Source organism: Pan paniscus, chromosome 4 (assembly GCF_029289425.2).
Source record: "Pan paniscus chromosome 4, NHGRI_mPanPan1-v2.0_pri, whole genome shotgun sequence".
NCBI classification, from domain to species: domain Eukaryota; kingdom Metazoa; phylum Chordata; class Mammalia; order Primates; family Hominidae; genus Pan; species Pan paniscus.
Genome location: NC_073253.2, coordinates 128062867 through 128090831, shown reverse-complemented (window position 1 = coordinate 128090831; position 27965 = coordinate 128062867). Strand labels below are relative to the sequence as shown.

At 52.7% G+C, this 27965-nt stretch overlaps 1 protein-coding gene across 11 annotated transcripts; it reads left to right on the top strand.

Annotated features, from left to right (window-relative positions):
* Positions 1-335: 335 nt before the first annotated feature.
* Positions 336-27886, top strand: SEPTIN8 (septin 8). 11 transcript variants are annotated; one of them, XM_063604613.1, is made up of 10 exons: positions 336-450; positions 12543-12663; positions 13653-13848; positions 14187-14367; positions 15426-15587; positions 16175-16271; positions 16445-16613; positions 16807-16939; positions 17080-17270; positions 26519-27886. In XM_063604613.1, the coding sequence occupies exons 3-10, from the start codon at positions 13682-13684 to the stop codon at positions 26682-26684; spliced, it is 1266 nt and encodes a 421-aa protein (XP_063460683.1). In that variant the 5' UTR covers positions 336-450; positions 12543-12663; positions 13653-13681; the 3' UTR covers positions 26685-27886. The 11 variants fall into 11 exon arrangements, with proteins under 11 accessions (XP_063460683.1, XP_063460684.1, XP_063460682.1 ...); XM_063604614.1 differs by lacking the exon at positions 26519-27886 and adding an exon at positions 19867-22683; XM_063604612.1 differs by having other exon boundaries at positions 383-450; positions 14181-14367.
* The last annotated feature ends 79 nt before the right edge of the window (positions 27887-27965 follow it).

The following is a 27965-nucleotide window of genomic DNA, read 5'->3' as shown; positions in this document are numbered from 1 at the left end:
AAGAGCAGAGAGAAAGGCAGAGGGAAGAGAAAGAAACGGGGTTTCAGAGGATTTGGGAGCTGCTTTTGTATAGATTGTCAGTGAGAAGGATACAGAACCTCCTGAGGCCTCCGACCCTGGCGTAAGTGTTAATTTTCTGAACGTTTTGAGCAGTGACATTAGCGGAGAGAACGTGAACGCATTGGGAGCGGTCATCCTCTTTGCACAATGGGGGGACTCCATTAAGACGTTGTCCCAAGCCCTTGGGACAGGCAGGGTGATGGACACTTGCAATCTGATGCCTTGACCGTCGAGCTCCGCTTTTCTATTGCAGGAATCCCAGCCTAAACTGCGCATCCAGCTCGTTGGTTGCACAAGGAGCCGAAGTCTGGTCCCTTGCCCGGGAAGGCCGCCTGGCCGGACGCGCGGGTCCCGCCGGCGTTCCCGCCCTGGCTCCGGTCGGAGCATCAGGTAGGGCCCAAGACACCCGCAGACTAGGCTGCCGCGGCCTCTCCCGGATTCGACGGGTCTCCCGCAGCTTGTCCACACTCTGGTTGGTGGTCCCAGCACATTTGCAGGCTCCAGCGGGTGGAGACGGCTTGGTGGAGGAGATCTCTAGGGCGCACGCCGTGCCCCACTTCCCCCTTACGGGAAAGGCTTCCCAGCGCGCGGACCCAGGAGACTCTCACCTAGGCTCGGCCCCAGGCTCCAGGGGACACGCAGAGGCCCGCCGGGCACCAGCCCCGAGCCCCCCGACACTGCCGTCCCGGTCCCCCAACGCGCGGACTACAAGTCCCAGCAGTCCCTGCAGCTGGCACCTCCCGCCTCGCCGCGGAGACCCCCGGCCGTCCAAGCGGCGGGGCTCCGGCTGCGCTCGTGGCCGGGCCGGGCGGGGAGGCCGGTCCCGCGGGCGGGGGCAGGGGCGGCTCCGCGGCTTCTCCCGCCGCCGCCGCCAAGGGGAGTTTCCAGGAAGTGGCCATATTGGATCCATTCAGCCGCAGCCGCCCGGGCGGAGCGCGTCCCGCAGCCGGCTGGTCCCTGTCGCTGCCCCTGCGCTCGTCCCAGCCCACCCGCCCGGTGCGGAGCTCGCCATGGCGGCCACCGACCTGGAGCGCTTCTCGGTGAGGGCCCCGCTGGGCCACGGCGCGCGCGGGAGGCGCGGGGCGCAGGAGGGGCCGCCCTGCAGCTGGCGGGGGGCGCGAAGCGGGCTGTCAGCGCCTCACGGCCGGGCCTCGACACCGGGCCAGCTCGAGGACTCCGGCGCGGGCTCTCGGCCGCGCTTTCGGGGGGTCCCGGAGCGTCGGGCGGCCTGCCTTGCCGGGCGGCTGGTCGGGGTCGCTTCCTGGGGCGCAGGCAAGGCAAACCCCTTTCGCGGGAAGGAGCAAAGACCCGCCTGGCTCCGGGCAGGTGCGAAGATAGAGTGGCGCCCGCGGGGCCGCAGGTGAGGGTCCGGGACACTCCGGACCCTATTGCCCAGGGTGTTTCTTTCTGCACACTTGGGGAAGAGTCCTAGCCGCACAGGTGCTGCGGGATAGGTACAGCCGGGGAGGATGGAGGCCCCAGGATCCGAGGGAGTCTCCCACACGAGCCCAGGACAGTTGCAGACTTGAGTCCTGAAGACCCTTGGCCTGCTTTTCCTTCCTCCCCCGCTCCCCTCTGCCCCACTCCCCACGCCGGAATCCTGGGTGCGACTCCAGGCAGGTCAGGCCTCAGTGGTCGGGTCTGCGGCAGCCATTCGCCAGGAGCTGGAGGGATTCCAGACTCAGCCCAGTGGGCGTTTATTTGGGCTCCAGTCCAGGTCCTCAGAAGGTTGACGTCCCTGGTGGTCCCTGCAGGGGTCTCACTGGGCCTGAGCCTGCCGACAGCCAACTTACTAAAGGTTTTCATAATTCACTCGCGGGAGGGAGGCCTTTGGGGGGTTGTATCTGGACATCCCCTGCTGTCTAAGGCTGGATCTGGGTGTGTCTGGGAGGCTAGGCTGTGACAGTGAAGGAAGCTGTGTCCTCTTGCCAGCATGTGAGGCCCTGGTCGGCTGGAAGGGGGAGGAGGGGGAGAAGGAGGAGGAGGAGGAGGGAGGCCCAGCGCTGTTGGAGGGAAGGGGGAATTCTGAATATGTGAACGATAACGAATTGGTTCTGGGGCTAAATAAGGGAGCCAGGACTTACGTAATTAATGCTATAAATACTGTCATCCCAATTTATATATGTAAATTTTCCATTTAATCTGAAAATACATTTCTTATTCTACTTTGGAAATGTGCATGACTAAAGCAGGAGCTCTTGGTTTCATAATTTCTAGACTTGGGTGTTTTATTCCCATTGGAGAGGGGGACGTATGTCAGTTAAGTAAGTTTAAATACATGAGGAACAGATTCAGAGGCTGGGCTACTCAGAGATTCACTTCGCCCCGTATTATAAATTGGAATTTATGTACCGGAGGAGGGCAGTGCCTGAATCCTAACAGACCTGCTGATTAGCTGGAGGCCAAGAGACCCGTGAGTGCCTGGGTGTCTCTGCATGTGTGTCTGTGTGCATTTTCTGTGCCCAGCTGACCAGAAAGTTATGTCTGGGTCTTGTCTGTGGCCAGAGGTTTAACAGTTGATCTTGCAGGTGGGAGAGGTATGTAGAGAAACCAGAATCAAACAGCCTGATAGGAATCCTAGACACTCCTTGTTGGCCATGTGACCTTGGGCAGGTTATTTAACCCCTTGGTGCTCTCATGCGTATAATGGGATAGAAATATTTCTTCCCTCATAGGGGTATTGTGAGGATTCAACAAGAGAATCCAGGGGAGGTACTTAGCCCTGTGTCTGGCACATGGTAAGGACACAATAAATAATATATGCTACCTATTGTCCACGTGGATGTGAGGACTGGCCCCCTATGTAAGAAGGGAGCAGAGGATGCATTTGCCCTGTTCATGGCACTCTCTGTAGAGCTTCCATCCCTGCTCGTCCAGAGATGGTCCTCAGAGGGTTAGCTGAGAGGCCAGGCTGTGGGCTGGTCAAGCCTTCCCCTGGGGTCCTATGTTTGCTCTCGGACCATTCCTGTGAGGAGTTTTGGTATTAGCTGCGGGGTGGCCAGGGCACAGAGAGGGGACTGACTCAGGCAAGGGCGTAGAGCCTGAGCGCAGGGCCTTGGTTGCTATGCCAGCTTCAGCTGGAGGGATGGACACCTTCCACACCCTCTGCACTTTGGGCTGTCAGCCTCCTGGAAGGGCTTGGATAGGGTTGGATTTGGGTGGAGACCTTGGGTGGAGTTTGGCCTGAATTTAAGTCTGGACTCCATTCACCCTTCCTGGCTTGTCATCTTGGGAAAATCATTTCTGCCTTTATCTTGCTGTAAAATGGGCAGAGCCACACTGGTTCCTCAGAGAGTTTATGGAGGGTTAATTGCAGTCCGTGGCATGTTTGGAAATATGCTGAGGTGTCTTGCAAGCCCCAGGATGTGATGGTGCCATGACAGGTCTACACTGTCCCTCTGGCCAGCTCAGTGGTCAGTCTAGCCCTGCAGGCCTGAGAATTGTCCTGACCTGGAGCTTAGACGGCATACAGAGTTGTAGTTTGAGATGGATGTGTGCTGGGTTCCTGTGTCCTCACATAGCATGGTGTACACACCACAGGCCAACAGCCTTGGCATCCTGACTGGGCTCTGCTCCACCCTAGATCAGTATTGGGGTAAGGGTTGGCATCCCCTGTGTGTGGGTGTGTGGAGCAGCCCTCTGAGGAGGGTGTGTTGCCCCTTGCCTTCCTCGGGCAGCCAGATTCCTGTCCACTCTTGCTGTGCCCCTCCTCCTAACTGGAACCTTGACTCTGGGGCTCAGCCCTTTCTTCCCCGAGGGCCAGCTCTGGTGTTTTCTCCTGCCAGAATCTCACAGGTTCAGACCCCGTGGTGAGCAACCCTTTAGGGCTTGGGGAAAGTGAAGCTGAGGGGGAGAGGAAGAAACGTGCAGCATGCAGCCTCACACTGGCGTTCTTCCCAGCCAGTCACTTACCCCCATCTCTGCTTTATCCCCAGCACCATCTGTCACTTCCGTTGTCACCCCCGCAATCTTGATACTTCCCCAAGAAGCGGGCTCTTCAGGGAGTACCTAGTCCCTCCTGAAGCAGGAATTGAGAGCCCGCACCCAAATGGGGCTCAAGGTCTCTGTCAGAGTGATATCTCCCCATCTTGTAAAAACGGCCAGTAGCCTCCTTGCTGAGCCATGCCGAAGAAAAACGGGAGCTGAGCAAGAGATGCCCGTGCAGCTCCCAGGGCACATGTGAGCACCACCTGCAGAACTGCAGCTCTGCCCTCTCCCCCAGGAGGTGAGTCTGCCTGCCCTCCCTCCCTCTTGGGCATCAGACCATGCTATGTGTGCCCACCTTAGGAAGGTCTCCTTGGGGTCTTGATTGCAGTGGGTCAGAGCTGCAGGGCTGATGGGAAGCATTGGGCATCCCAGGGAGCACATGCTAAAAGACTGACCATGATAGGAACAGAGAGGATGGCAAGGAGGAGACCAAGCTCAGGGCCAAGGAGGAGGGAGAATGGATGGAGCCTGGGAACCCAGGGTCTGACTTGTGTCAAAAACCTTGGATGGCAAGGAGGGCAGTGGGTGCTTTGAGCGCATTATCTTGTTGATGCCAACAGCCCAAGGTTGGGTGAGGATGCAGACTTTGGTCATTGGCTAGCAAAGGTAGGGGGAACAAGATCCAAATTCCAATACCAGAGATGACAGAGAGGGTGGATACCTTGGCGTTTTGAGCCCTCGGATGGGCTAGGTGGAAGCATATATTATATTTGGGGCAGTAACTACCACGAATGTCTCTGTGGCTCAAGTCCAGCTACCAGAGGCGAGCAGCTACAGGATGGTAGAGCAAAGGGCCTGAGGGCCAGCTGGCCTCTGTGTGTCCCTTGCAGCCTCCCCAGCCTTCCTGCCTCTGTGCTGCCAGCTTGGGTTTCAGGATCCCCAGGCATGGCCCCCAAGGCAAAAGCTTTGCCAGATAACCAGATGCAGAGCTATGCATGCAGGAGGGAGACACATCTGTCTGGGGAGGAGACGCCCTCCCAAGGTCTCCATGCCCTTGTGGTAGAGCTGGGGCACTCTGTTGGCTTCTTTTGGAGCCATCTGAACCTTCAGAGCTCCTGAAAGAACTGGCTGGGAAGAGGCAGCGGAGGACGGGGCAGGGGGCATCTTGGCTCTGCGTGCAGTTGCCCTACATGTTCTTGGGGCAAATTAGATATTCTCCTCAGGATACACGGCTTTCAGGTGTTCCCTATCCTAGAGGTCAGATTAGAGGGACAGAACCAGCAGAGGAAGGTACAGGGGCCCATGTCTGCTGGCAGGTGGCTGGCTGTTTTCTGAGGGGGCTCCAGGGCTTGGGCTGCCTGATGCTTGGGGTTCAGGAGGGGCTGTGGGTATGGACCCAAGCCCACTTGCCAGACATGGCTCTTGGGCCTGGGTACAAACCTGACATTCTGCCTGGTGTTGGAGTGAATGGACAAGCAGCAGAGAAGTATAGCAGTGCCACCCCCATACCTCTGCCAACCCGTATTGGTGCCCATGCATTCTTCCGTCCCTTTCCAGCACTGGCATCCCTCCTGGGGTTGGACAGAAGGCGGGGCACCTTTGCTGCCCACATTCTCCCTCCAAGGGTTTCATTTGCTGTGAAACAGAGGCTGCCTTCTCCTGCCAGTGATACCCAGACCACTCGTGGCTTTCCCTGTTACAAGGCAGTGGTGGCTGCCACTGGAGTCCCTGAGCTAAGTAAGAAAATATGAATGCCTGGAGTTCTAGTACATTCTGCAGCCCAGAGCACCTTCCCCATCTCCTCTGTGGTGGGATAGACCACTCCCTCTCAGGCAGCACAATAAAGGCCAAGAATGTGTCTGTCCTAGGCCTGGGGGTTGGGGTGGCGAGTACTGGCCCAGCTACCAGTAACTGTGCTCTTAGCTTCCTGAAAATCTGATTTTGATGGGAAAAGCTTGAAACACACTATCCCAAATTAATAAGCTCCAGCCTGGCTGGCTGTGTGCAGAAAGGAAAGACAGTGCCGCTTAGTGAGACAGAGAAACAGAGAGAATGGAGTATTGGGGTCAGGGGATGGTTTTGCTCCCAAAATTCCTTCTCTTCCCAGGATGGGTGGAGTAGGACTGGCCTTGTGAGGATGATTGGCTTCCTGTTACCTTGACTGCCATCATGTTGGGACCATGGCGGGTGATCCTTGCTTGAATCTTCTCTCAAATTTTCTGTTGCCACTGTAGGAGAAAGATGCTTTGGCTCCCAGGTGTCCTCTTGATTTGGGACAGGTATATCCTGCCTCTATTCTTCCTTCCTGGCCCTGGGTAGCAGCATCCCACCCCCACACTCCCACATATGTCTCCTTGGTTATTTCCCGTAACCTCTGACCTGGGCTTAGAGGCTTGCTGTGGAATCCTGGGACCAGAGCCGAAGCCTTTCCTGGGAAAATTCCTAGGATTCCTCTCAGGCTCAAGGACAGTTGTGCTTATGACCGCGACCACGGGTTCTGGCTAGAGGCCTCTGCTCTGGCTATTTAAGGCCCAGGATCCTGGGAGGAGCTGGAGCTGGGGCTAGCATAGTTTGTGCCAGGAACATGGGTGGAGAAAGCTTCCAGTGGTCCATTGACTCCTGGGTCCATTGCTCAGTTACTTAATAGGGCCACCCCCAGGGCTGGAGCTCCCCTGGGGAGTGGGCTTCCTGTCTGCCTGACTGGGTGTACAGGTGAGTGGGTGCTAGGCATGGGAGCCCAGAGGAAGAAAAGCATCCAAAGTCCAAGGCACTGGAGAACTCTGGAAGGCCTGAGGTCTGGGGGCTGCTCTTTGTCCATTACTCAGTAGCCAATCCACCTATGGTGGGGTATCCTTTCTACTCCCACTGCAACAACCAGCCTAGTTTGGGGGTTTGGATCACAGGGGTCTTTATTTACCCACAGCTTCCCCGGCTCTGTTGGTTTAGAGATTCAGTAGATTTCCAGTTCCTTCTGGATAAAAAACCTGTTTTTGTGTGTTGGCAACCATGAGATGCAGTTTCTTCCCAGATCCCACCTTGTTTCATGGTAAAAGGGACAGCTCCTCTTGGCTGGTGATGAGGGCTGCTCTAGGAGGCTCAGACAGAGCATTTCCTATCAGGAAAAGGGCGTTCTAGTTATCCACTGGGCTGCGTAACAAAATGCTGTTCTCTACTTTGCCTTGGACGGCCGGGCATGGAGGCACGCAGCCGGCCTGAGAAGTTATTATTTTGGTTGTTGTCTTTGATGTGCCAAAGAAATGATGACACAGAAGCCTGGGGCCTGGCTCAGGAGCCAAAAGCTTGTTAGTGATTAGAGAGGGGATAATGGCCCCATGGAGTTTCTCACTGCATATGTAGAGCTCAGAGCTGCCAACTCTCTCTATCCTGGGACTTTGAAGACATATACAACGCTCACCCCTGTGTGAGCACCTCAGGGAGCTGGGTGTGTGGAATGAGCCAGAGGCTTTGGGTCCACCTCTCTCTGGGGTCCAAGTTAAGTTGTCCTGCCTGAAGGCTCCTCCCCACAGAGCAGTCTGCCATGGGGCTTCCTGACTTGAGAATGGAGCCTGGCTGCAGGGTCCGTCCAGCTCACCCTCCCACCAGAGCCAGCTTACAGACCAGCAGGCCTTTGGCCCACACCAGCACCCTGACATGTTGTATTGGGCCCTCATGGTATTCTCAGTTTGTATTGGTTGTCAATCTTTAAAAATTACAGAATTTCACATAAAAATATAGATTTCTGGGCCAGGCATGGTGGCTTACACCTGTAATCCCAGCACTTTGGGAGGCCAACGCAGGTGGATCACCTGAGGTCAGGAGTTCAAGACCGACCTGGCCAACATAGTGAAACCCCGTCTCTACTAAAAATACAAAAATCAGCCAGGCGTGGTGGTTGTGTGCCTGTAATCCCAGCTACTGGGGAGTCTGAGGCATGAGAATTGCTTGTACCTAGGAGGCGGAGGTTACAGTGAGCTGAGATCACACCACTCCAGCCTGGGTGACAGCGCCAGACTGTGTCTCAAAAAATACATACATACATATATATACATATATATATATACACACACACACACACACACACACACACACATATATATGTGTATATATATATATATGTATATATATAGAGAGATTTTTGGGTTCTCTTTAAAAACGGGAAGATTTGGCAACACTAGATCTGTGTTCCCACAGTTGGCTGGCGTTGTGGAACTGCGGCCACCATGGATTGAGCATAAGCACAGGCTCTCCAGTTCTCTGCCATTCCCACCTCTCCCCAGGAACCCCCACGCTTGGCCAAGTTAGCGGCTGTCTTTCATCCAGCAGGCGGGGAGTGATGTGACTAGAAGTGTGGGTTTCACAGTCATGTTGTCTCCATTCAGATCCTGGCTTTGCTCTCCTGAGCAGTGTGGTCTTGGGCAAATTACACACTCTCTTGATGCCTCTATTGTCTCATCTAGACAATGGGGAGGCTGCTACGGCCTATGTCATAGGGCTGATGTGTGGACTAAATTAGATTAAATTAGGGTTGCGCAAAGCAAGCATGCAGTACATGTTAGTTATGTCTGTTGTTGTTGCCATTGTTATTAAGGTGCTGCTCCCCTTCACCTATATATGTTACCTGCCTGGCTTCTAAAGGCATTTGAGTTTAGGCTTAGCCCTCTGAGGTCAAGGATCTGATGTCCTCATCTTTTCATTGGCAGCCATCTCAGTTCCTGGCACACAGCAGACATGTCCAGTGCGTGTGTGTTGAGTGACTGAATGAATGAGTTGGAAGCCTGCTAAGAACAGGGGAGGCAATGTAGCAGAGTGGTTTGGGACAAGAGCTTGGTCTGTTCTCAGGTCCCTGCTCTGCCCTGGTTAGTTCCCTAGCTTCTGTGTGCTTCAGTTTCCTCCCCTGTAAAATGGGGATAATCATGGAGTCTGTCATCCACAGTGAGGAAGGACCAAGTGAGAGCCTGGGTGTAAATCACTTGGCTTAGTTCACACATGGTGGTCCTCAGTGAGGTGTTGGTATCATCCCAGACGTCCCTTCCTTCCTTTGGTTGTGAATACTGAGATGTTTTACCTTCCACACTGTCCCTCCTTTCCTGGCTCTCCTCGCTTTCTCCCTGTTCCTCTGCATCCAAAGAGTTTTACTTTGGATCCTATGGCACCGAAGATGTTTCAGTTGAAAGTAATAGATAATACCACTCAACTAGCCTCAGTAATAAAGAGGATATGGCCAGGGGGAAGGGGAAAAGCCCAGAGATAGGGTAGACTCTGGCTCCCTCTTTTCTCTGTGATTTTCTTGGCTCTGCCATCCTGTGAGTAGACTGCAGCCTTAGGCTAGCTCCCCTAATGGTCTCAAGATGGTCATAAAGGCTCAACCTGCGTCACTTGCCTGTACCTGCACCGATCATGGCATCACGCTGATGGGCTCCCACCCTGGGAGTTGGAGCTGTGGTCTCACCCACCAAATTGCAGGGCTGGTAGCCACTGGGACACCTGACTTTATTTCTGAGTCATGGTAGCTGAGATGTGCAGGAGGTCCTTCAGGGGCTGCTGGTTCCTCCTAGGTTGTAACCCCACTCAGGTTGGTAGAGATGCCTGGAGCAGGCACCCTGGAGTGAGCAATGCAACTTAGATCACATGTCGATGCCAAATCTATGATCAGGGAGTTGGCATTAGTGAGAGTTACCCCTCGGTAAAGCCTGGAGGTCAGATCAGTCTCCTGGGACCAGGTAACAACACTGCCTCCATCAGGGCCAGTGGCCATTCTGTGTGTGTACGTGTGTGTGTGCAGGCATGCTCCATAGACTCATACCCCTGACTGGTCCCCGGGGCTCCTAAACAGGTATTGCCCCAGATGTGTGGCCCCTGCGATAACAGAGTGTAGCCTGGGTAACAACTTAGGGATGATGACCTCCCTGTACCCCACACTTCCACAGAGAGAGCCAAGCTGTGTGAGAGGAGGCCACTCTGCAGTTGCTGTGTGTGGATAGGTGGTTTATGTGAGACCCACCCCAAGAACCCCCAGTGCTACACTTAGCCTCTGGAGCCTAGAACTGTAAGAAAGTGGGGGAAAACAGGAATGGAATGGCCTCTGCTTCTCAGTAAGTGCTCTGCAGCTGCGTGTGTGTGTGTGTGTGTGTGTGTGTGGTTTCCAGACACAGCTGACTTGGTGGGGTTTGGCGGCAGACTACAGGATGTTGGATTGCATCCTGATTGTGTCACCCCTTGGAAGAAGAGGATGAATAAACACATAGCCTTCTCTGCAAGCACAGCACGCCTTAAATTTTGGAGATTTTCAGTCTTGCCTGAAAAGAAAAAAGCTCTAGACCGACTGTTGTGTCCTCCATTTGATCCTCAAGCTGACACAAGGAGGTGGAACAGAGACTAAATAATGAAGCCCTGTGTAAGGTGGGCAGGTGCTCTGATGCCGTAGCAGTTGGAGGCTGTGTTCAGTAACTTATAAATGGTAGCATTGTCCAGCATGTTGGGCATAGTAATGGGAGGGAAGGAAGAATAGAAAACCTGACCTCCCCAACCTGCAGCCAACATCTAGAAGCTTATAGAATAGGTGGAGAATCAAGACGCATTAAAAAAGGATAACCAGTAGTACTAGGAAACAGGATAACTGCCAAGTGAGGGGTCTGGAACGTAAGTGCTTGGGGGCCAGGTGAGAGTGGGTGCCAAGGAAAAAGTAGAGTAGCTGTAGAGCCCAGGGGAGGGGCGGAGTTTGAAAAGAGAGCTCAGAGTTACCAGCTGGGCTGGAACCAGGCCAGTGAGGAAGGCCTGGAACACCATGCTAAGGGCTTTGGACCTGACCCAGCACCTCCTAGGCTTCATTAACTACTTTTATGTGGGCACCAATGAGAGGAAACTGCCTTTGGGACCTCCTTGTCCAATTATGTTTGCAGCCCTAAGGAGATCTGGGCTTGAGTGGGGAGATTGGGACATGATGCTTTGGGGCTAGGTGATGGGGAGAAAGGGTCAGCTATAAGAAAAGAGGCTCCGTTGAGAGAGAGTCATGGGAGAAAGCAGGTTTAGGGGTAGCCCTGACTTGTTTGAGGGGATGGTACAACTGCCCAGAGGGGCCATGTGGGGTCTAGGTTGCCAGCACCCACACTTGGGAGTCACTGATGCAAGGCTGCTGTGGGGAGGTAGACATCAGTTGTGCAGAAGGTTGGGTTTGAGTGCCAAGGTTCTCTGGTTGGGAGGGAAGGATGGCCAGAGGGGTTCAGGCCAAGGCAGTGGGCTGCGGCACAGGTCAGCTGCTCAGGTGCTGAGGAGATGCTTCTGTGGGGCAGGAGTCAGGGCCCCCTGTCCGTTCCTGACCCCGAGCCTGTATCCACATCTGCACAAGGGCTGCCACTGGCCCTATCTCCTGGGCTGTCCTTAGCTGGACCTGCTTCACCACCCTGCGGCTATGGGCGGGAGAGACTCTGAATCCGCTGCCCCTTCCTCTCCTTCCTCTTTCTAGCTGTCTCAGGGCAGTGGGGCTCAGGAATGGAGGAGGCATGACTCTGCACAACATGGAGCTGCCTAAGGTCTGCCCTCCAGAGGGGCTGAACCTGGGAACCTTCCCTCGGGCAGCATTTTACCCCATTCCAGGGAGTCAGAGAAACCAGCCACACAAGTTGGAGTGTGACCATGACCCTCTGCTTTGGGTCCTCGTGGTTTCTTTTTATAGAGCGGTGGGCCAGCTCCAGTGGCCCCAGCTCACTCGGGGCCTGCCGCTCAGCTCTCTGCTAAGGCCAGGCCTCCACATTCTTACCCGGAACCTTCTGTCTAGACAACCAGGGCTGAGATGGGGGTGGAAGGGTGGCAGGAGTCAGGAGCCAGGAGCTGGGGGTCTCTAGGGAATACCACTGAGGCAGAAGGGAGGAGGCCTCAGAGTCTCAGTCCCTTTGGAACCCACCCCTGAGCCCCACGGGGGGGTTGTGTGAGTGAGGGCCGGCTCCTTTAGCAGGGTCCATGCATGAGTCCCATACGTGGGTGTGTGAGGAGCAGGGGTGAACATGGAGGGCCACGAGCCCAGCTGATAGAGAAGGCTCCTCTGAGGGAGCATGCTTGTGAGGGGGTTGGACCAGACGTGGCCCTGCTTGAGTCCTGCCTCAGTGGGAGGGCCTGGGAGGACTAGGCAGGGGCAGCATCCCCCCTCTCCTAGAGCTGGCTGCAGGAACAGACACACTTTCCAATCTGGTCCTCTGGGACCATCTGGGGCCTCCTCCTGAGTAGGAAAACAGGTGGGCCCTTATGGGTAGCAACCACAGCCCCTGGGGCCACCTATGCCAGGAGACATGGAGCCCTCAGCCCAGGCATCCCTGGCCATCCCAGGTGGAGCAAAGCTACAGAGTGGAAGGGCCTTTCCCCCTGGGGGCATCGGGCTCCCTCTGGGGAAACTTGGCCTGGAGTTGGTGCTCGGGTGTACTCAGGGTGTGTCTGAGATTTGTTGAGAATTCAGACATCGGGTGGGGCTGCTTCACTGTTTTAACTCAGATTTAGCGCCCGCCCCGCAGCTTGACCTTTCTTCCCCAGTGGGCTCATGTCTTGCTTTATTTCTCTCTTGGCAGAATGCAGAGCCAGAGCCCCGGAGCCTCTCCCTGGGCGGCCATGTGGGTTTCGACAGCCTCCCCGACCAGCTGGTCAGCAAGTCGGTCACTCAGGGCTTCAGCTTCAACATCCTCTGTGTGGGTGAGTGTCAGGGCCTGGCCTCAGACAGAGGGTGGGTGAGAACCTCCTGGGAGAGGGGGTGCTTCTGGCCCCCTGTTGAGCTGCAAGGGGGCTTCCCAGGCAGAGTGAAACTTTGGGGGTGTCAGGACGAGGATTTGGTTGGTGTCTCTGCCAGAGTCAAGGATAGAGTTAGAGCCAGGGCCTGACACAGCATTATCATGAAGAGTAAACCGGATCGGGCACATGAAAGTGCTTTGTAAACTGTGGGTGTTTATCACAGAGATTTAGGTTCATTTATTCATTTGTTTGTTCATTTAAAAAACATGTACTCATTTACTGCTTCCCACCCTGTGTCAAGGACGTTATGGTAAACAGCTCTGCCCCTCATCACCTTATCCTATGGTAAGTGCTCCAGCACGCATGTGAACAAATAACAGCCCCAAGCAGAGAGGCTCTCGGAGGTTCCCTGGGACTCCCAGAAGGACACAAAGTGCTCTTCTGGTCCCTCTGCAGGTGCCCTTCGGGAAGCAGCCCATCCTGAGTTCCCCCAGCTAAAGCCATGTGGAGCTAGGGCTGTCCGGGGCGCATGAGTTGAGCCACTGGTGGCTTTAGACCCTGGCCCTCTTGGTCCCATGACCACCCTGGTCCCGGGAGGGGTGTTGTGTAGAGCAGGTTATGTGTGAGGTGATTGGGTCTGCAGTGGTGTCTACACAGCTGCCTGGCTCTGTCTCTTCCCTGCTCCCTGAGGAAATACATCACATATCACACACAGCTATGTCTTCTGTCCAAGTCCACCTTTTGGCTCTTCCTTCCACAGGTTATTTCTGAGGCCACAGGAAAAGATAGTTCCTGGGGAATGGGGGTGATGAGGGATGGGGTGGGCGGCCTGCCCCTTTCTCTTATCCAGGGGCCATGGATGCCTGAGCCCTGCCTGGCCTAGCCACCAGTCAAGGACAGCCCATTTCCAGCCTATGACACCCACTTCTTCCCCTCCTGTCCTCACTGCCCAGGGGAGACCGGCATTGGCAAATCCACACTGATGAACACACTCTTCAACACGACCTTCGAGACTGAGGAAGCCAGTCACCATGAGGCATGCGTACGCCTGCGGCCCCAGACCTACGACCTCCAGGAGAGCAACGTGCAGCTCAAGCTGACCATTGTGGATGCCGTGGGCTTTGGGGATCAGATCAATAAGGATGAGAGGCAAGAGGCGGGAAGGGCGGCCCCACCCAGCCTCCTCCCACCCCACCTACATTGGCCCCCATACCAGTAGCCCAGCCCTCACACTGCAGGGGGCCAGGGAGGGCCTCTTGGGGAATATCTGAGGCTCTGTGGTCACCAACAGACCAGTTACTCCTTTAGGTGTCTGGAGAAGGGGTCAGCTGCCTGTATCCAGTCAGGGATCTCAGGCAGAAGCTGTTCCCAGAAAGAAAAGGCCAGGGGGCAGCCTGGCTTGGCCCCGAGCCCTGAGCCCCCCCAAGCCCCAAGCCCCTGATCTCAGCTGGCAGCCTCCTGGGTGATGGAGCTGTCTGTAGTTACAGGCCCATAGTTGACTACATCGATGCGCAGTTTGAAAATTATCTGCAGGAGGAGCTGAAGATCCGCCGCTCGCTCTTCGACTACCATGACACAAGGATCCACGTTTGCCTCTACTTCATCACGCCCACAGGGCACTCCCTGAAGTCTCTAGATCTAGTGACCATGAAGAAACTAGACAGCAAGGTATCCCTGTCCCCACCTGCTGTCACAGGCTCCATAGTCTTCTGCTGCGATGCGATGTGGTGGCTGCCTCATGCCTGAACACCATGGTCCTCAGGGACCTGGTCGGGGGCTTGTGGGTGGCCCCCCATTGGCTCGGTCCTCTCTCTGTCTTGCGTCTGTCCCTCCTGCTCCAGTGGCCCCCAATGCTCTGGGCTCGTTCTCCAGAGTCCTGTGCCCTGGGTCTGACCCTGAGCCCCTTGCTTGCAGCTGAATCATTCTCATTCTCAGCCCCTCCCGCTCCCGATAGTGTTTGTTCCCCTTCGCTCCAGGGAACCTCCCTTCCCATCTCAGCCTCTTGTCTGCTCATTTTCTATCTCTCAATTCCTAATTTCTAGCTCCTCCTTTCACTTCCCCCTTCCTCCCTGACATAAATGTCCTTTGGCTCCTTCTGAGCCCATCAGGGAGAGGAGAGTTAAGGCCCAGAAATGGGATGTGAATGAGGGGTGGGTACTGTAGGGGTAGAGAAGGGAGGCAGCTTCATGGGAAGGACTGGAAGTGCTGTGCATCTTGAAGGCATGTGACCCCACATCCCTTGTCAGCTCTCACGTGACTGCCCTCCCATCTCAGGAGTTCATTTTTATTGTGAAAAACGGGATAGCCTGGGCCTGGGAGATTTTGGGATCTTCTTATGGCTACTGCTGATGGGTCCTTTTACCTGCTTAGTGGGAAGCATAGCCCCCCACCACTCCTTCTGTCAGGCCCCAGGCCAATTAGGACCTTCAAAGGATTCTGGGTCAAAGCTGGGTATGCCTAGGGGGACCAGTTTTGGGGCTGGATGGTGATTTGGGGGAACCAGGGCTGTAAGAAGCACTGCAGCCAATTGTTGAAACTCATCAGAATGGCCACAGGTGGCTGGGTTTGCACTATGGCTGCCCGTGGGAGTGGCTCCATCTCTCTGGCCTCCTTCCCCCTGCCCAGGGATATGGCCTGGGCATGGCTATCCATATCCTGGGCATGGCATGGGAACCACTGCTCAAAAGAGCCAACCAGCCTGCTGTCCCCTCCCCTGATCCTGGCAGGTGAACATTATTCCCATCATCGCCAAGGCTGACACCATCTCCAAGAGCGAGCTCCACAAGTTCAAGATCAAGATCATGGGCGAGTTGGTCAGCAACGGGGTCCAGATCTACCAGTTTCCCACGGATGACGAGGCTGTTGCAGAGATTAACGCAGTCATGAATGTGAGCGTTGGGCGAGGGCCTCAGGGCCCTGGGGCCAGAGGGCGAGGAGCCGGCACAGATCTGACACAGCCCCAGGAGACTCTTGTTCCCCAGGATTCCAGCCTTAGCTTCTCCAGGACAGAAGGGTGGGCATCTGGAGCTGGCCAGTCCTACATCTGTGGGCAGGGGACAGGAGGAATCTGATAGTGGGCCTACACTGGGGACCCCAGGTTTGGGTGTCATAAGATCTGGACTCATGGAGGAGCCTGGAAATGGAAGGAGTTGAGCAGGCTTAAGGGTTTGGGAACCTGGAAGGGAGCCAGGCTCACAGGTCCTTTCAGGAAGCTCTAATGGCCCCTGGGAGGCCCGAGTGCTGAAAGAACAGCTTGGAGAATCAGGAGCACCAGGGAGGGGGTTGAGGGTTCAGCCCACTCCCCTGTTTGGAGTTCTGGGACATTTCTCCAGAAGAGAGCCAGGAAGTAAGCATCTGGCCCTGGAGCCTTTGTTCAGGTCTGGCTGCCCCTCCCTAGGACCCAGGGGCAGGGAGGGAGAGTCTGCCATTAGTCTGTGTCAGCTCAGGGCTTATGCATACCCGGGCCCCTTTCCAGGCACATCTGCCCTTTGCCGTGGTGGGCAGCACCGAGGAGGTGAAGGTGGGGAACAAGCTGGTTCGAGCACGGCAGTACCCCTGGGGAGTGGTGCAGGGTGAGTGTGGACGGGAAATGCATCCTGGGGGTAGAACTGAGTTCCCTGGCCTGCCCTGCTGCCTGTAGTACCCTGTGCTGTTTCCTCCTCATGCCCACCTGCGTGCCTACCCTGACTCTGGAGTGTGCCCGCCTGCATGCCTGCCTGATACCCCACCGGCCCTCTGTTTTCAGTGGAGAATGAGAATCACTGCGACTTCGTGAAGCTGCGGGAGATGTTGATCCGGGTGAACATGGAAGACCTCCGCGAGCAGACCCACAGCCGGCACTACGAGCTCTACCGGCGCTGCAAGTTGGAGGAGATGGGCTTTCAGGACAGCGATGGTGACAGCCAGCCCTTCAGGTGACAGCCTGAGCCAGAGTGAGCCTGTCTTCACAGCTGTGGCCAGACACACCACCCTGGCATCTGTTCCCTGAGGGACCCCAGCATCCTCTTACCCCTCGTGCCCACATGATTCTACTTCTCTGGCTCTGCCCTGCCCTACCCCATTCCGTCATAATCCCATCCTTGGCCTCTCTTCTCTGGGTCTCCACAGCCTACAAGAGACATACGAGGCCAAGAGGAAGGAGTTCCTAAGTGAGCTGCAGAGGAAGGAGGAAGAGATGAGGCAGATGTTTGTCAACAAAGTGAAGGAGACAGAGCTGGAGCTGAAGGAGAAGGAAAGGGAGGTATGTGCCAGGCTGGGGGCTGGGATGGGGAAGCTGAGGGAGGGAAGGCCTGGCTGAGGGTAGAGGTGGGGGTGCCTTCCTGGCCCAGGCTCAAGCCCTCCTCTTGCTCCCCGCATCTTCTGCCCCCTTTCTGATGCCAGCTCCATGAGAAGTTTGAGCACCTGAAGCGGGTCCACCAGGAGGAGAAGCGCAAGGTGGAGGAAAAGCGCCGGGAACTGGAGGAGGAGACCAACGCCTTCAATCGCCGGAAGGCTGCGGTGGAGGCCCTGCAGTCGCAGGCCTTGCACGCCACCTCGCAGCAGCCCCTGAGGAAGGACAAGGACAAGAAGAAGTAGGTGGCAGGCCGTGCCTGCGCTGGCTCCTCTTGCTCCTGTGGGCTCTTGCTTTCGTTCTTGTCCCTCACTTCCCTTCTCGCTCTCTTGCTTGCCCTCTCTTACCCCTTTCCTGTTTGGTTTTCCCTCATCTTCAGTGGCTCTCCCCCCAGCTTTCTTGGTTGCCTTTCTTTTTCTTTCACTAGTGATCCAGTGTCTCGCCGTCTGGATTGCTCTGATACTCATGCAGTCTCACTTGCACAGGCAATCTTGTGCTCCCCCTCCCTCTCCCTTCTCCCTTTTTCTCTCCTTCTCTTCCCCCTTCTTCCTCTTCCCCCAACTTTCTTGCTCACCCATTCGCTCTCCCATAGCCCCCTTGGCAGCTGTGGCCCTGTTGCAGCGTGGTGAAGGTGGGGCTGCATGGGCGAGGAGCAGCGTGGAGAGGGCGAAGCTGCAGGGCTCTGGGAATGCTGGGAATGGTCTTTCAGGCCAGGGGCAGGACAGGACCTGGGAATGTCAGCATCTCCAGCCAGATTCCAAAAGCCGTGGTGGTTTCTGCTTGGATTCCAAAAGCCGTGGTGGTTTCTGCTTGGACAGCTGTGGCGCATCCCTCCTCAGTCTGTGGGGCAGTGGTGTGGAGCCCGTATTGGCTGGCAGGTGGTGATGGAGAACTGCGGGCACTCGCGCCAGCCAACACTGGCCTCCTGGAGACTGGTCACCACACAGCTATTCTGAAGGGCCCGCAGGGCTTAAGGGAGGAAAGCGGCTTCCCACAGGGGCTCTGTGGGTTCTTTTGGGGAGAAGAGCTGCCCCTCAAGTAGAGGCTGGAGTTGTTCCTGCAGAGTGGAGAGAGGAGAGAAAGACTGGATGGCAGGGAGGCCTTTCCCAGCACCAAGAGTGCAGTCAACGGAGTAGTCAGGTGGGGACAACTCTGAGTCACTTCTCCCTGGCGATCTTCATAGCCTGTTTCCACACCCTTAGCTGGAGTCCAGATGTCCTGGCTTCTTGGGCTCACCCTCGCCCACCCACCTCATTCACAGCCATGCTATGTCACACTGTGGGGATCCCATCCATCCCTGCTTCTCCCTGCCCCGGCCTATCTTGGGTACCATCCTTCTCTTGCCAACCTAGGAACTAAGCAGGTGAACCCAACCTGGCCGTCATTCTCGGGATCCATTTCCTCCTGGGATATTTGGGGATGTGTATGCCCAGGCCCTTCCTTCCTTGGTGGCAATGGAGCCTAGCCGTTAGGGCCATGAAGTGCATAGTTAGCTGTGGCCCTGGGCTGTTGCTTCTGGTGTTAGCCCTGCCCCTGCCTCACCCCCAATATGGCATTTCCTAACCACATGTGCACACACATGTGCACGCACACTGTCTTTCTGTCCTGTCCCATCTCACATACACAGTCTCAGGCACATATCTGCCAGCACACAGTACACACATGCACAGAGGCACACAAACACATACCAAGGAAAAAAAACTCAAAGGGCTTCTTGCTGGGGGAAACAGGGGGACAGAACCAGGTATTTCAGAACTGGTTGCCAAGTCTCACTCCTAAGGTCTGTCCTCTGCTTCAGGACAGACCCTCTTCCTTTTTGTAGTCTCTCTCATCCCGATGCCCAGTGGCCCCACCCCAGCTGACAGTGCTGGGACAGATGTGCCTCTGCCTGTCCCCAGGGAGGACCCCAGCCCCACACTCCCCTCAGCCATGAATTTCCCCTCTGCTCTGCGTTTGCCTCCAGTCCCGCTCCCACGCCCATCTTTCGTCTTGGTGAGCGTGGGGGCTCTGTGAGTTGGAACCTGTGTAGATTTCAAGCTGGCAACTCAGAAATCGGGATTTTCCTGGGACGGGGCGGGAGTCTGTGACCCAGGTACTGGCACCCAAAGTGACTTTGCCCTGCTTCCTGCCATCTTGTTAAAGAAAAGGTAGCCAGGATTCCCTAGGAAATAAGCTGTGGAGAAACCACTCAGCAACTGCAGACAGGGGTCTGTGGCCAGTTCAGGGTCTGAGGGCCGGTGAAGGTGGGTGCAGGCAGGCTGAAAGGACACCAGCACAGCCCTCGGGGTGGGGGCTTGTCACTGGTGTCTGGTCTCCCTGCTTTTCCCATGTGGCCCGGGCTCCATGATACGTTCTCCAGGCCTGGGCCTGGAAAACAGGTCTTTCCTGTTTTCTGGACCTGCTAGAAAGCTTCAGTCAGTTTGGTCCCTGGGAGAGAAAACGCTCTTCCCATGACGGCTCTGTGGAGGCCAGGAATGGGGTAGGTGGGTACTCCTTCCTGCCGCCCTGGTCAAGGGACTAGTGTGAGTCGGGAGTGCATTTTTGGAATGGGGGCAGGGGTGTTTTTCATGACCATTTATTTGAGTGGTTTTGATTGGTTATGCATACTCTTTAAATTTGAATCCAAATTTTTTGCAAAATTACTTCCCAATCAGATCTTGACCGTTAGCCTGGGACACCACAAACTGAGGTGAATTCTCTGCTTTGCTCGTCACAAATGCCAAACTGACTGCCCTTTCACGGTGTCCATCTTGCTGTCTTTTGCTTCTGTTTGATTTGGTCTGCATATCTTTTAATGTGTCTGTTTTTGTTTTGTTTGTTTTATTTTTATTTTTCAGTTAACGCACGCACAGACTTACATGTCAAGAGTGGACTTTAGACTTTCATGTGTTAAGTTGCTTGAGTTACACCTTGTGACCCTTCTCCCATAACATGGTGTGAGGACGGACTGGGAGCCGGTACAGACTCCAGTGTTTACAGCCTTGCTTTCCCCCAACCGACCCTGGCCCCAGGCTGCCCCGGGCCTGGCGGGCCACCCCTCTCTATGCAAACACGTAAAAGCCATGAATGCTGGAATCCAAAACTGACGAGGTTTATTTTTTTCAGAGCCAGTGGCTGGTCTTCCATTTACAGTGTCACTATTCCCTGATGGAGCTGTTATGTGCCGCTCTAGCGAAGGCCCCAGCCGGGATGCTAGGCCTAATTGTTCAGCGTGGAGATGGCAACTCACGTGGTGCCCTAGGTGCAGCTGCGTGGTCTGGTATACATGCTGCAAAATTCACCCAGTTCCCCTCATTTTAATTTTTCTAACCTACAGCTTAATTTTAATAACTTTAAAACACTTCTAAATATTTATTTTGGCACCAGCGTCAAGACAAATAATATCCTCTCCCATTATTTTCATAAGTAACACAGATTCCCTGATTTTTAAAAACTAAAAATACAGCTAAACCTTTCTTATGTATAAAGTATGCCTATCATATACAGGGAGAGGTGGGTAATAAACTTCCTGTAATGACAGTGTTTGGCATTTCTTTATGGATGGAATTGGAACATGAACAAGACCATGTCCAGCGTTTTTACTGTGAATGTAAATGGAACAGCAGCCCAAAGCTGTTGTCTGTGCCCCAGAGGTGCTACCTGTAGACAGGGACCAACTCCGTGTGTGTGTGTTAAGTGTTTGACTCCAATTAAGACTCCCAAGCGAATCCTGCATATTCCAAATGTAAAGAGTACTCAGTGGGAAAAAGGTTGTTACCTCAAAGTCATTGCTTCTTTCCTGGCTGGGTCACAGGGTGAAGAGATGAAGGTGTCTGATGTATATAGACAATTAGGGAAAAATGAGCGGCAAAGGAGCTTTCCCCTTCAGCTGCACTCTAAAGGGGAACATTTTAAGGAAGTACTAGCAGCTTTGATTCTTCTGTGCTCCTGTTGGTTTACAAGCCACCAAGAATGTCAGTGTTGAGAATATGGCCTGGTAAAATGGGAGATGTAAAATGACTAAATGAAAGGAAGGGTAGTTTTAATGTTGAAGCACCGTGCTGGGCACTGGAGCTACCCAGAGGAATGCACAACGCTCCCCTCAAGGAGCTCACAGTATAGCCTACTCCCTGGCTGGAAGCCTCAGGAAGACGTGCTAATTTATTGTGGAATTGGTAGTTTGCTTTTCATGCCCCTGTCTTCCTTCTCATGACCATTTCCCCCTTTCTGTCTGGCTTGCATTATTGATTTCCAGGACCAAGTCCTGGCTTCCTCCTGCCTTCCTGAGATGATGTTCTGCTCAGGGAGAAGCGGAGGGGTGAGCTGTGTGTGTCCACCGAGGCACGGCCAGGAAGAGGCAGCCTTTACCTGTGAGGGGCTCCATGCTCCAGCAGCAGAGCAGGTTCTAGTGACAATTCAACTTTTTATGCTATGACCAGGGGTGGATCTAAATTTTATGGGGCCGAAAGCTTGAATTATTTAGAAAGACTTCTTTAAGAAAAACAACGTTAATATAAAATTAGGTACAGGGTCTTGGAAGGGGCCCTGAAGATTAAGCTTCCTTAGCGTCACAATAAGTCCATATCTGGTTGCAATTGAAAACTGATGCTTCAGTGAGGGTATCTAAAAAGGTAAACTGGCATATCCAGGGCAAATGTGGGCTGCCAATGGCTCATCTCTAGGGTAATTTTATGTCTGAAAGTGTATGCAGTTGGGTCAGAGCATGACCTTTAAGATAGCCTCTCTCAGCTAACATATTTATGAAGATGAGGCCTGGTGACCCAGCAGGTTCATTGGATACATAAGAAATGAGAATTCCTGGTTCATGGGCCAACCTAGGACTCTGGAGTATGCAGACTTGGCCATTCGTCCATTGTGGCCTGCGGGTCGCACCCCGGGCATACTGAAAGGCCATACTCGTGGCTGGCTGCCTGTGGGCCTAAGCCTTCCCAGGATCTTCAGGGACACTTGACAGACTTGTGTTTTCTGGTCTGAGCTGCCTCCATAGGTCCCTCCAGCAAGCCTCACTGCACCTCTCCCCTGCTGTTTGTGTTTGGAATTTTGTCTTCTTTAGCTGAGACCAAATTAAACCTTGGTGCATAAAGTGGGCTTAAAACTTGCCACTGTTTAGTAAGTTAGCCCCCATAGAATGTGACCCTGTCTGCAGAGTCTCATTTACCCCTCTTTTTCTCATTGTCATTTGTTGGCGTTATTAGGGCTGTCTTACAGGATCATGTTGGCATTTACTATCATGTCTTTCATAAACCATGTTTGTTTGAGGTAGAAGAATCACCATATAATTTGTTGCCCAAACTGGGACTATTGAGAGAGAAAGGGGATGCTATTAATTACACCAGATCAAAAGGCATAAACCAGACCTGTCCCAGGCCAATGTGGAAATATGGTCTTTCTAGTTGTGGGTACCCTGATCTAGGTGGTTTGTAATTGTGCATACTGACTGCATATGTTTGTGTATGTGTAAATGTGGGCTCCGTTAAGTGGGGCTCATGGATACGAGGCCCGAGGAAGTGTGGCTTGCTAGTCTGTTACGTTAACATGCTTTTCTAAAATTGCTTCACGTGTTAATTCATTTACTCCTGCATTCATTGACTGTTTTTGTTCTTTTCCATTCACTTTGTACTTATTTTTTTCATTAAATTTTGCATTTATTTTGAGTTTTTGTGGTGTCTTTTTTGGGCAGTAGCTTTTCTGATTTAACAAGTTTCCTGAGCCCATTAATCTGCTACAACTGTGGTAAAATACAGCTTGTCTGTTCTTTGAATTTTGTGGAGGTTGATCTACTTCTGTAGGAATTGTTTTAATAGGAAACCCTGCTACAGGCATCTGTGAAAGGCTCTTGCATAGGTGGGGGATGGAGGGAAGAGTCACAGGAAAGTTACAGGAAGGTAAAGGGGCAGCCTGTGGTCCATGAATCTTTATTGGTTAACTGGGTGCAGGACATGAGAAAAGGGGCACCTGCCCTTGAGGAGTGTTCCTCCTTAGCAAAAAGGCTTGCCATGGGACTACTAATATTCGAGTGCCAGGACTGCTCGGAACCACATTACATGCATTAACTCCTCTAATCCTCATCCTAATCCTATGATTAGGGACCATTCATCCCCATTTTATAGCTGAAGCACAGAGGTTTAAGTAATTACCCAAGGTTACATGGCAAGTAACTGGAGAAGTTGAGATTTGAACGCTGGTAGTCTGTACCCTTAAATCCTGAGCTACACCTGCTCCTTGGCATCTCAATGGAATGATGGAAGAGTAGTGAAAGTGTGGCTAGTGTTAAAGTACGCAGCCTGATGGTGTGGGCTGGTGGACCTGAGACTGTTTTTTAGAGGTAGAAAGCCCTAGGGGACAGGCAAAAGTGGCTGAGGAAGAGCAGACTGGTGAAAAGAAGTGATAAAAAGTACGTGGGTTTGTTTTTTAAGGAGCTTTCTCCATTGAGCACTAGGTAGGTTTGGGAAGACCAAAATGAGAAAATGGGGACCCCTGCAGGGAGAGTGGTATGAACACATCCCTAATGCAGGCATAACTCAGCTCTACTTGTGGGAAGGCAGGCAGCAGGGAGGCAAAGTAAAGTATTCACCAAGTTTTGAAGGACAGAGACTCTCCAGGAAGCCAGGGGGAGGAGGGCCTCCTAGGTGGTGGAAACATCATCAAATGACTTGGCTCATTCATTTCAGGGAAGTACTGTTTGGACAAGTTTAAGACAGGTCTATGATGCTCCCCCTGCCCTGTTCCTCCCTGAGCCCACCTACCTTTCTTTCTGCCATAGCATCTGCCTCTGAGCTTTTTCCATCTCCATTTTCTTCAGCCTCATTCCTTCACCAATCCCTGCCTTTCAATAGGTGGGGTCAAAAGGAAAATGGATTGTATCCATATTTCTCCCAGAGAAATGTTTCCCAATCTCTGAGTTGAGGTGGGATAGGAGTTCCTAATGTCAGAAAAGAATATTAGAGGGAAGTAGGATGGGACCTGGGGCCCCACAGCAAGCTTGAAAAGCACATAAGATTTTTAAAAATCCACGAGTGGGACTTCGGCAATACAAAAGTGAGCTTCCCTATAGAAGAGTTCTATCATTTATAGAAAGCCAGAGCAGAAGGTTGTCTCTTACCCCAGTCCTAGGACTCACATGTCTACCCTCTGCTTTCTCCAAGAGGTTTGAGTTGGATCAGCTCTCAGAATCTAGCTCACATCCATAGCCACCTGGTTAAGCAGCAGATGTCTTCCAGCAGTTCCCCTAAAGCCTGGGATGCCTAAACTGGTATGAGCCCTCAGGATGTCCTTCTGCCTCATGCACTGTGGTCCCACTTACACTGGAAGGAAGGAGGCAGAGGGCACTCATGGCCACCACTGGAAGCTGTGAGCAGCATGGCCTCAGCATCTCCATCTGTAAAATGGGTTCTGGACTAGAGGAGAGTTCTTGATATGACCTAGGAGATAGTGTTCCAAATGTATCTGACTCTCGCAAGGCTAAATGCATGGTAGCTCAAAATAAGACTCATACAGGATCGGAAGCAATTAAAGTGTAATTTTAACGAAAGCACCAACAAGCAAAAGTGTGTCAAGAAAAAATACAGATGTATACTAACTCTATAATATAGACAATTATAGTATATCTGGCCCTTGACCACTTTGCACCTAGTAAATCTTTCCCCTCCCACCCCATGGCTTAGCACATTTACACAAACACACCAAAAAAAAAAAAAAAAAAAAAAAAAGAAAACCATAGTTCACAGTGGAAGACTTCACAAACCACCTCTGAATGTGTGGCTCAGTCATTCATACCCCCAACACAACTTACACAACCCCAGCTGGCATCTTTGTCAGCTGCACTCCCCTGCTTAGAGAATGGCTCTGTGGTAGCACAGCATGAGAGAGGCAGCCGGCTCCTCCTCCTGGCAGCACTGTGGTTGGAGCAGGCTTGGCCTCAGAACCTGCTCATCCCAACAGAAAGCATTCAGAGCTGTGCCTCCCATCACAGGTGTTAGCCTATAATACCCATTCATTAGCACAAAATCCCTCTAGTTAAACTAATAACTGAAACCACTTTGCTTAAGAGTAACAAAGGAAAGATATGCCTAAATCTTGCTCAAGTTACATTAAACAAAGCATACTTTATAATCCAGTCCTTGTAAAGGGAAGACATAAGTCATAGCCATGGTTGGGTAAATGCATTTGCAGAGACTGTCCCATGTGAGGAGTGGCAGGCAGGGTAGTTGGGACTGGAAGCACCACATATGTGTTTGGGATAAGCCTGGGAAGTTGGAAGGACCTGGCCAGCTCTGGCAGGTAGAGCAGCAAGAACTGGTCAGAACTAGCCCCAGCCCTTCAGCCCTGAGCCAGGCCTGCCTCTTGGTTTCATATTCCAGCGCTCCCAGGGGCCAATGCCAACCCTTGCTGGAGAAGGAAGGTAAAACAAGCTGCCATTTGAACATTCATTCATACTCCCTGGCTTCAGGCCCAGAGGAGAAAAAGGGAAGACAGGGTCATAGTCTATCAGACCACCCTGACCTCTACTGACCTCAGCCTGCCTTTCCCCTCTCCCCTTTATTTTTTTTCCAAGGGCTCAGTTGGGAACTTTTTCTCAGTTGCTCTTCCAGAGCCACCTTCCCTTTTTACAGGATTCATAACAAGCCAAAGAACTCATGGTAGTCCAAGCAAGGAGGTTTCACATTATGCTCTGAAAGCCCCGGGGTGGAGGCAGAGGGGCTAGTTGGCAGGTGACACAAAGTTGTCTGTGCAGGAGGATGACTGAAAACTTCTCAGTTGCTGCGTTACAAGTTCCTTGCAGCAGCTGTACTGCATATCACCAACCTGTATTAGAATAGAGTGGCCATCTTCAAGCAGAACCATCATACATTCTAAGAAATTGGCAATTGAGTGCCAAAATGTTAGCATGAAGCAAGTTCAGGAAGGTCCAACCACCCAACTAAGGACCACTAATCCTACCATCTCAGGGACATCCATTTCCAACCTCAGTAAAGTTGTCATTAGTCTAACTATGCATTCCATCCTAACCTATCTGTTCTGAGGGATTCTGACACACCCCTCTCCCCCTTGTGCCCCCACAATGCTTGCCTCATGGTACCCCTGTACCTGGTACCACACACTCATACAAAGGAGAGGTGAAGGAGTTTAGAATTTATGCTCCTCAGTATTAAGCTCAGGGTTGCTTCCTCCTAAGCCAGACATACCCCTGACTCCCCACAGTCCTCTTGGCTACAAGGGCTCCCATTGAGATAAAGATTCTCTCACTCTCAGAGACCACCCCCATTGGTCCAGTGAAGGGAACACATGTCCCATCTCAAGTGCATAGAGCATGACCAAGTGTGGAAAGCCTAGCCTTTGGGCAGACTCTTTCCAGGGTTATGGCCAGAACATTTTCCAGAGGCTGCAAGGGCAAAGGGTACCCCTTTGGGGTCAGAGTGCATCAGCTAAAGGGGCAAAACACAGAGCCTGGTCTGGGGCAAAGTTGATGTCTACCTGTGCTTTCTTTAGCAGATCAGATATAGGAGCACACCAGCCGGGCATGAGCCTCTCCAGCTCTAAGGTGATGATGACCAAGGCCAGTGTGGAGCCCTTGAACTGCAGCAGCTGGTGGCCCGCCATACAGTGCTGCAGCTGCCTGGTCAGGGATGCGACGTGGAGGGAAGGATTCCTCTGAGGCAGCAGCTCCAACACATGGGGCCAGCTCAGGACCACCAGGGCATGGAACTGGAGACCATGGTTTTTAATGTTAGAACAGAAAGCCCCATACTTTTCCTATATCAATGACCAAAAGTGCAAACAATTCAAATTTCCATCAGGGAACATCAAATGTTGCCCAACCCTTTTCATTCCTATCCATGGCTCCGTAAGGGGCTTGAGGCTTAATGCCCATCCTGTGGCCAAGCTGAGCTTCCACTCCGGGACAAAAAAAAAAAAAAAAAAAAGTCTGCTTTGTGACATCATCGTTATGAGCGGAAAGTACCTAGATGACAATGTTTCCATTCTAAAAAATAGAAACATACTATTCAAGACCAAGGTAGCAGAAAAGTTACTTGTATCTGCTTATCATAAGACGAAACTCTGCAACTTGGCAACGGTGGCCAGTTTTCATAATGAAACAGTCTTTAGTAATTTAATCTTCATGCTTCATAACAAACCAAAACCCCATGAGATTTCCACATTGCATAATTTTGCCTTACTAACAGAATCATATCCTTAAGGATGACCATCATTCCCCCAACTAAAACAAATACAAACTAATGTATGATATTTTTTTAAGTGCCAGATCAATATGGTCTAAAGCTTCAATAAGGATTGTGTGTAGGTGAATAAAGACAGCTAAGTGAATGTGTGTAAAGTGTAGCAAAAGCAGACAGATATTTATGTACAGTATTCATAGAATGGAAAGTTAAATATTTTTGCAGTGTGTATTTAAAAGAGAAACTCACCATAATAGTGCCGTCTAAAAATCTTTGTAAAGTTAATTTAATGTCCTTTAGAAGTGGGAGTCTGGTGGAACTGTGTTGGATTTAAGATACCTTTTCACTCTTCCGTATGTCATGAGCCTTGTGGGTCACCTCACTGTGGTGCATGTGCAAGGGCGTGTGCACGCCTGTGCTTTGCCATCCCATGTTGTAAACAGCTGTTCCAAAGGCACACACGAGTTTAGGGTAGACTCTGTAAACACCTCCTTACTCACTATAGTCAAGAAGTCCAGCGGCGTCCCAATATAGAGGTCCCAGTGCAGTCTGTCCAGAATAGCCAGCTCCATCCTCAGCAGCTCATTCGGGGAATAGTCAGAGCCATAGTGCTTTGTGAAGTCTTTTACTTGTGGAATAAACTGTAAAAAGAAAATAAAGAGGCCAAAGCCCTACATCATGTCATAGTAGCTTTTGTTTTCTTACCCATGGGGACTGGGCATTCATGACCTTAGTGGAGTTGTCTTCCTGTGGCCTGC

Excerpts from the sequence above, each read along its gene's own strand:
- SEPTIN8 (XM_034960483.4), top strand. The coding sequence starts at position 1,071 with ATGGCGGCCACCGACCTGGAGCGCTTCTCG. Across the intron at positions 16,272-16,444 it reads CCCCTGGGGAGTGGTGCAGG|TGGAGAATGAGAATCACTGC; the intron begins GTGAGTGTGGAC and ends CTCTGTTTTCAG. Across the intron at positions 17,271-26,518 it reads AAGGACAAGGACAAGAAGAA|CAGATCAGATATAGGAGCAC; the intron begins GTAGGTGGCAGG and ends TGCTTTCTTTAG.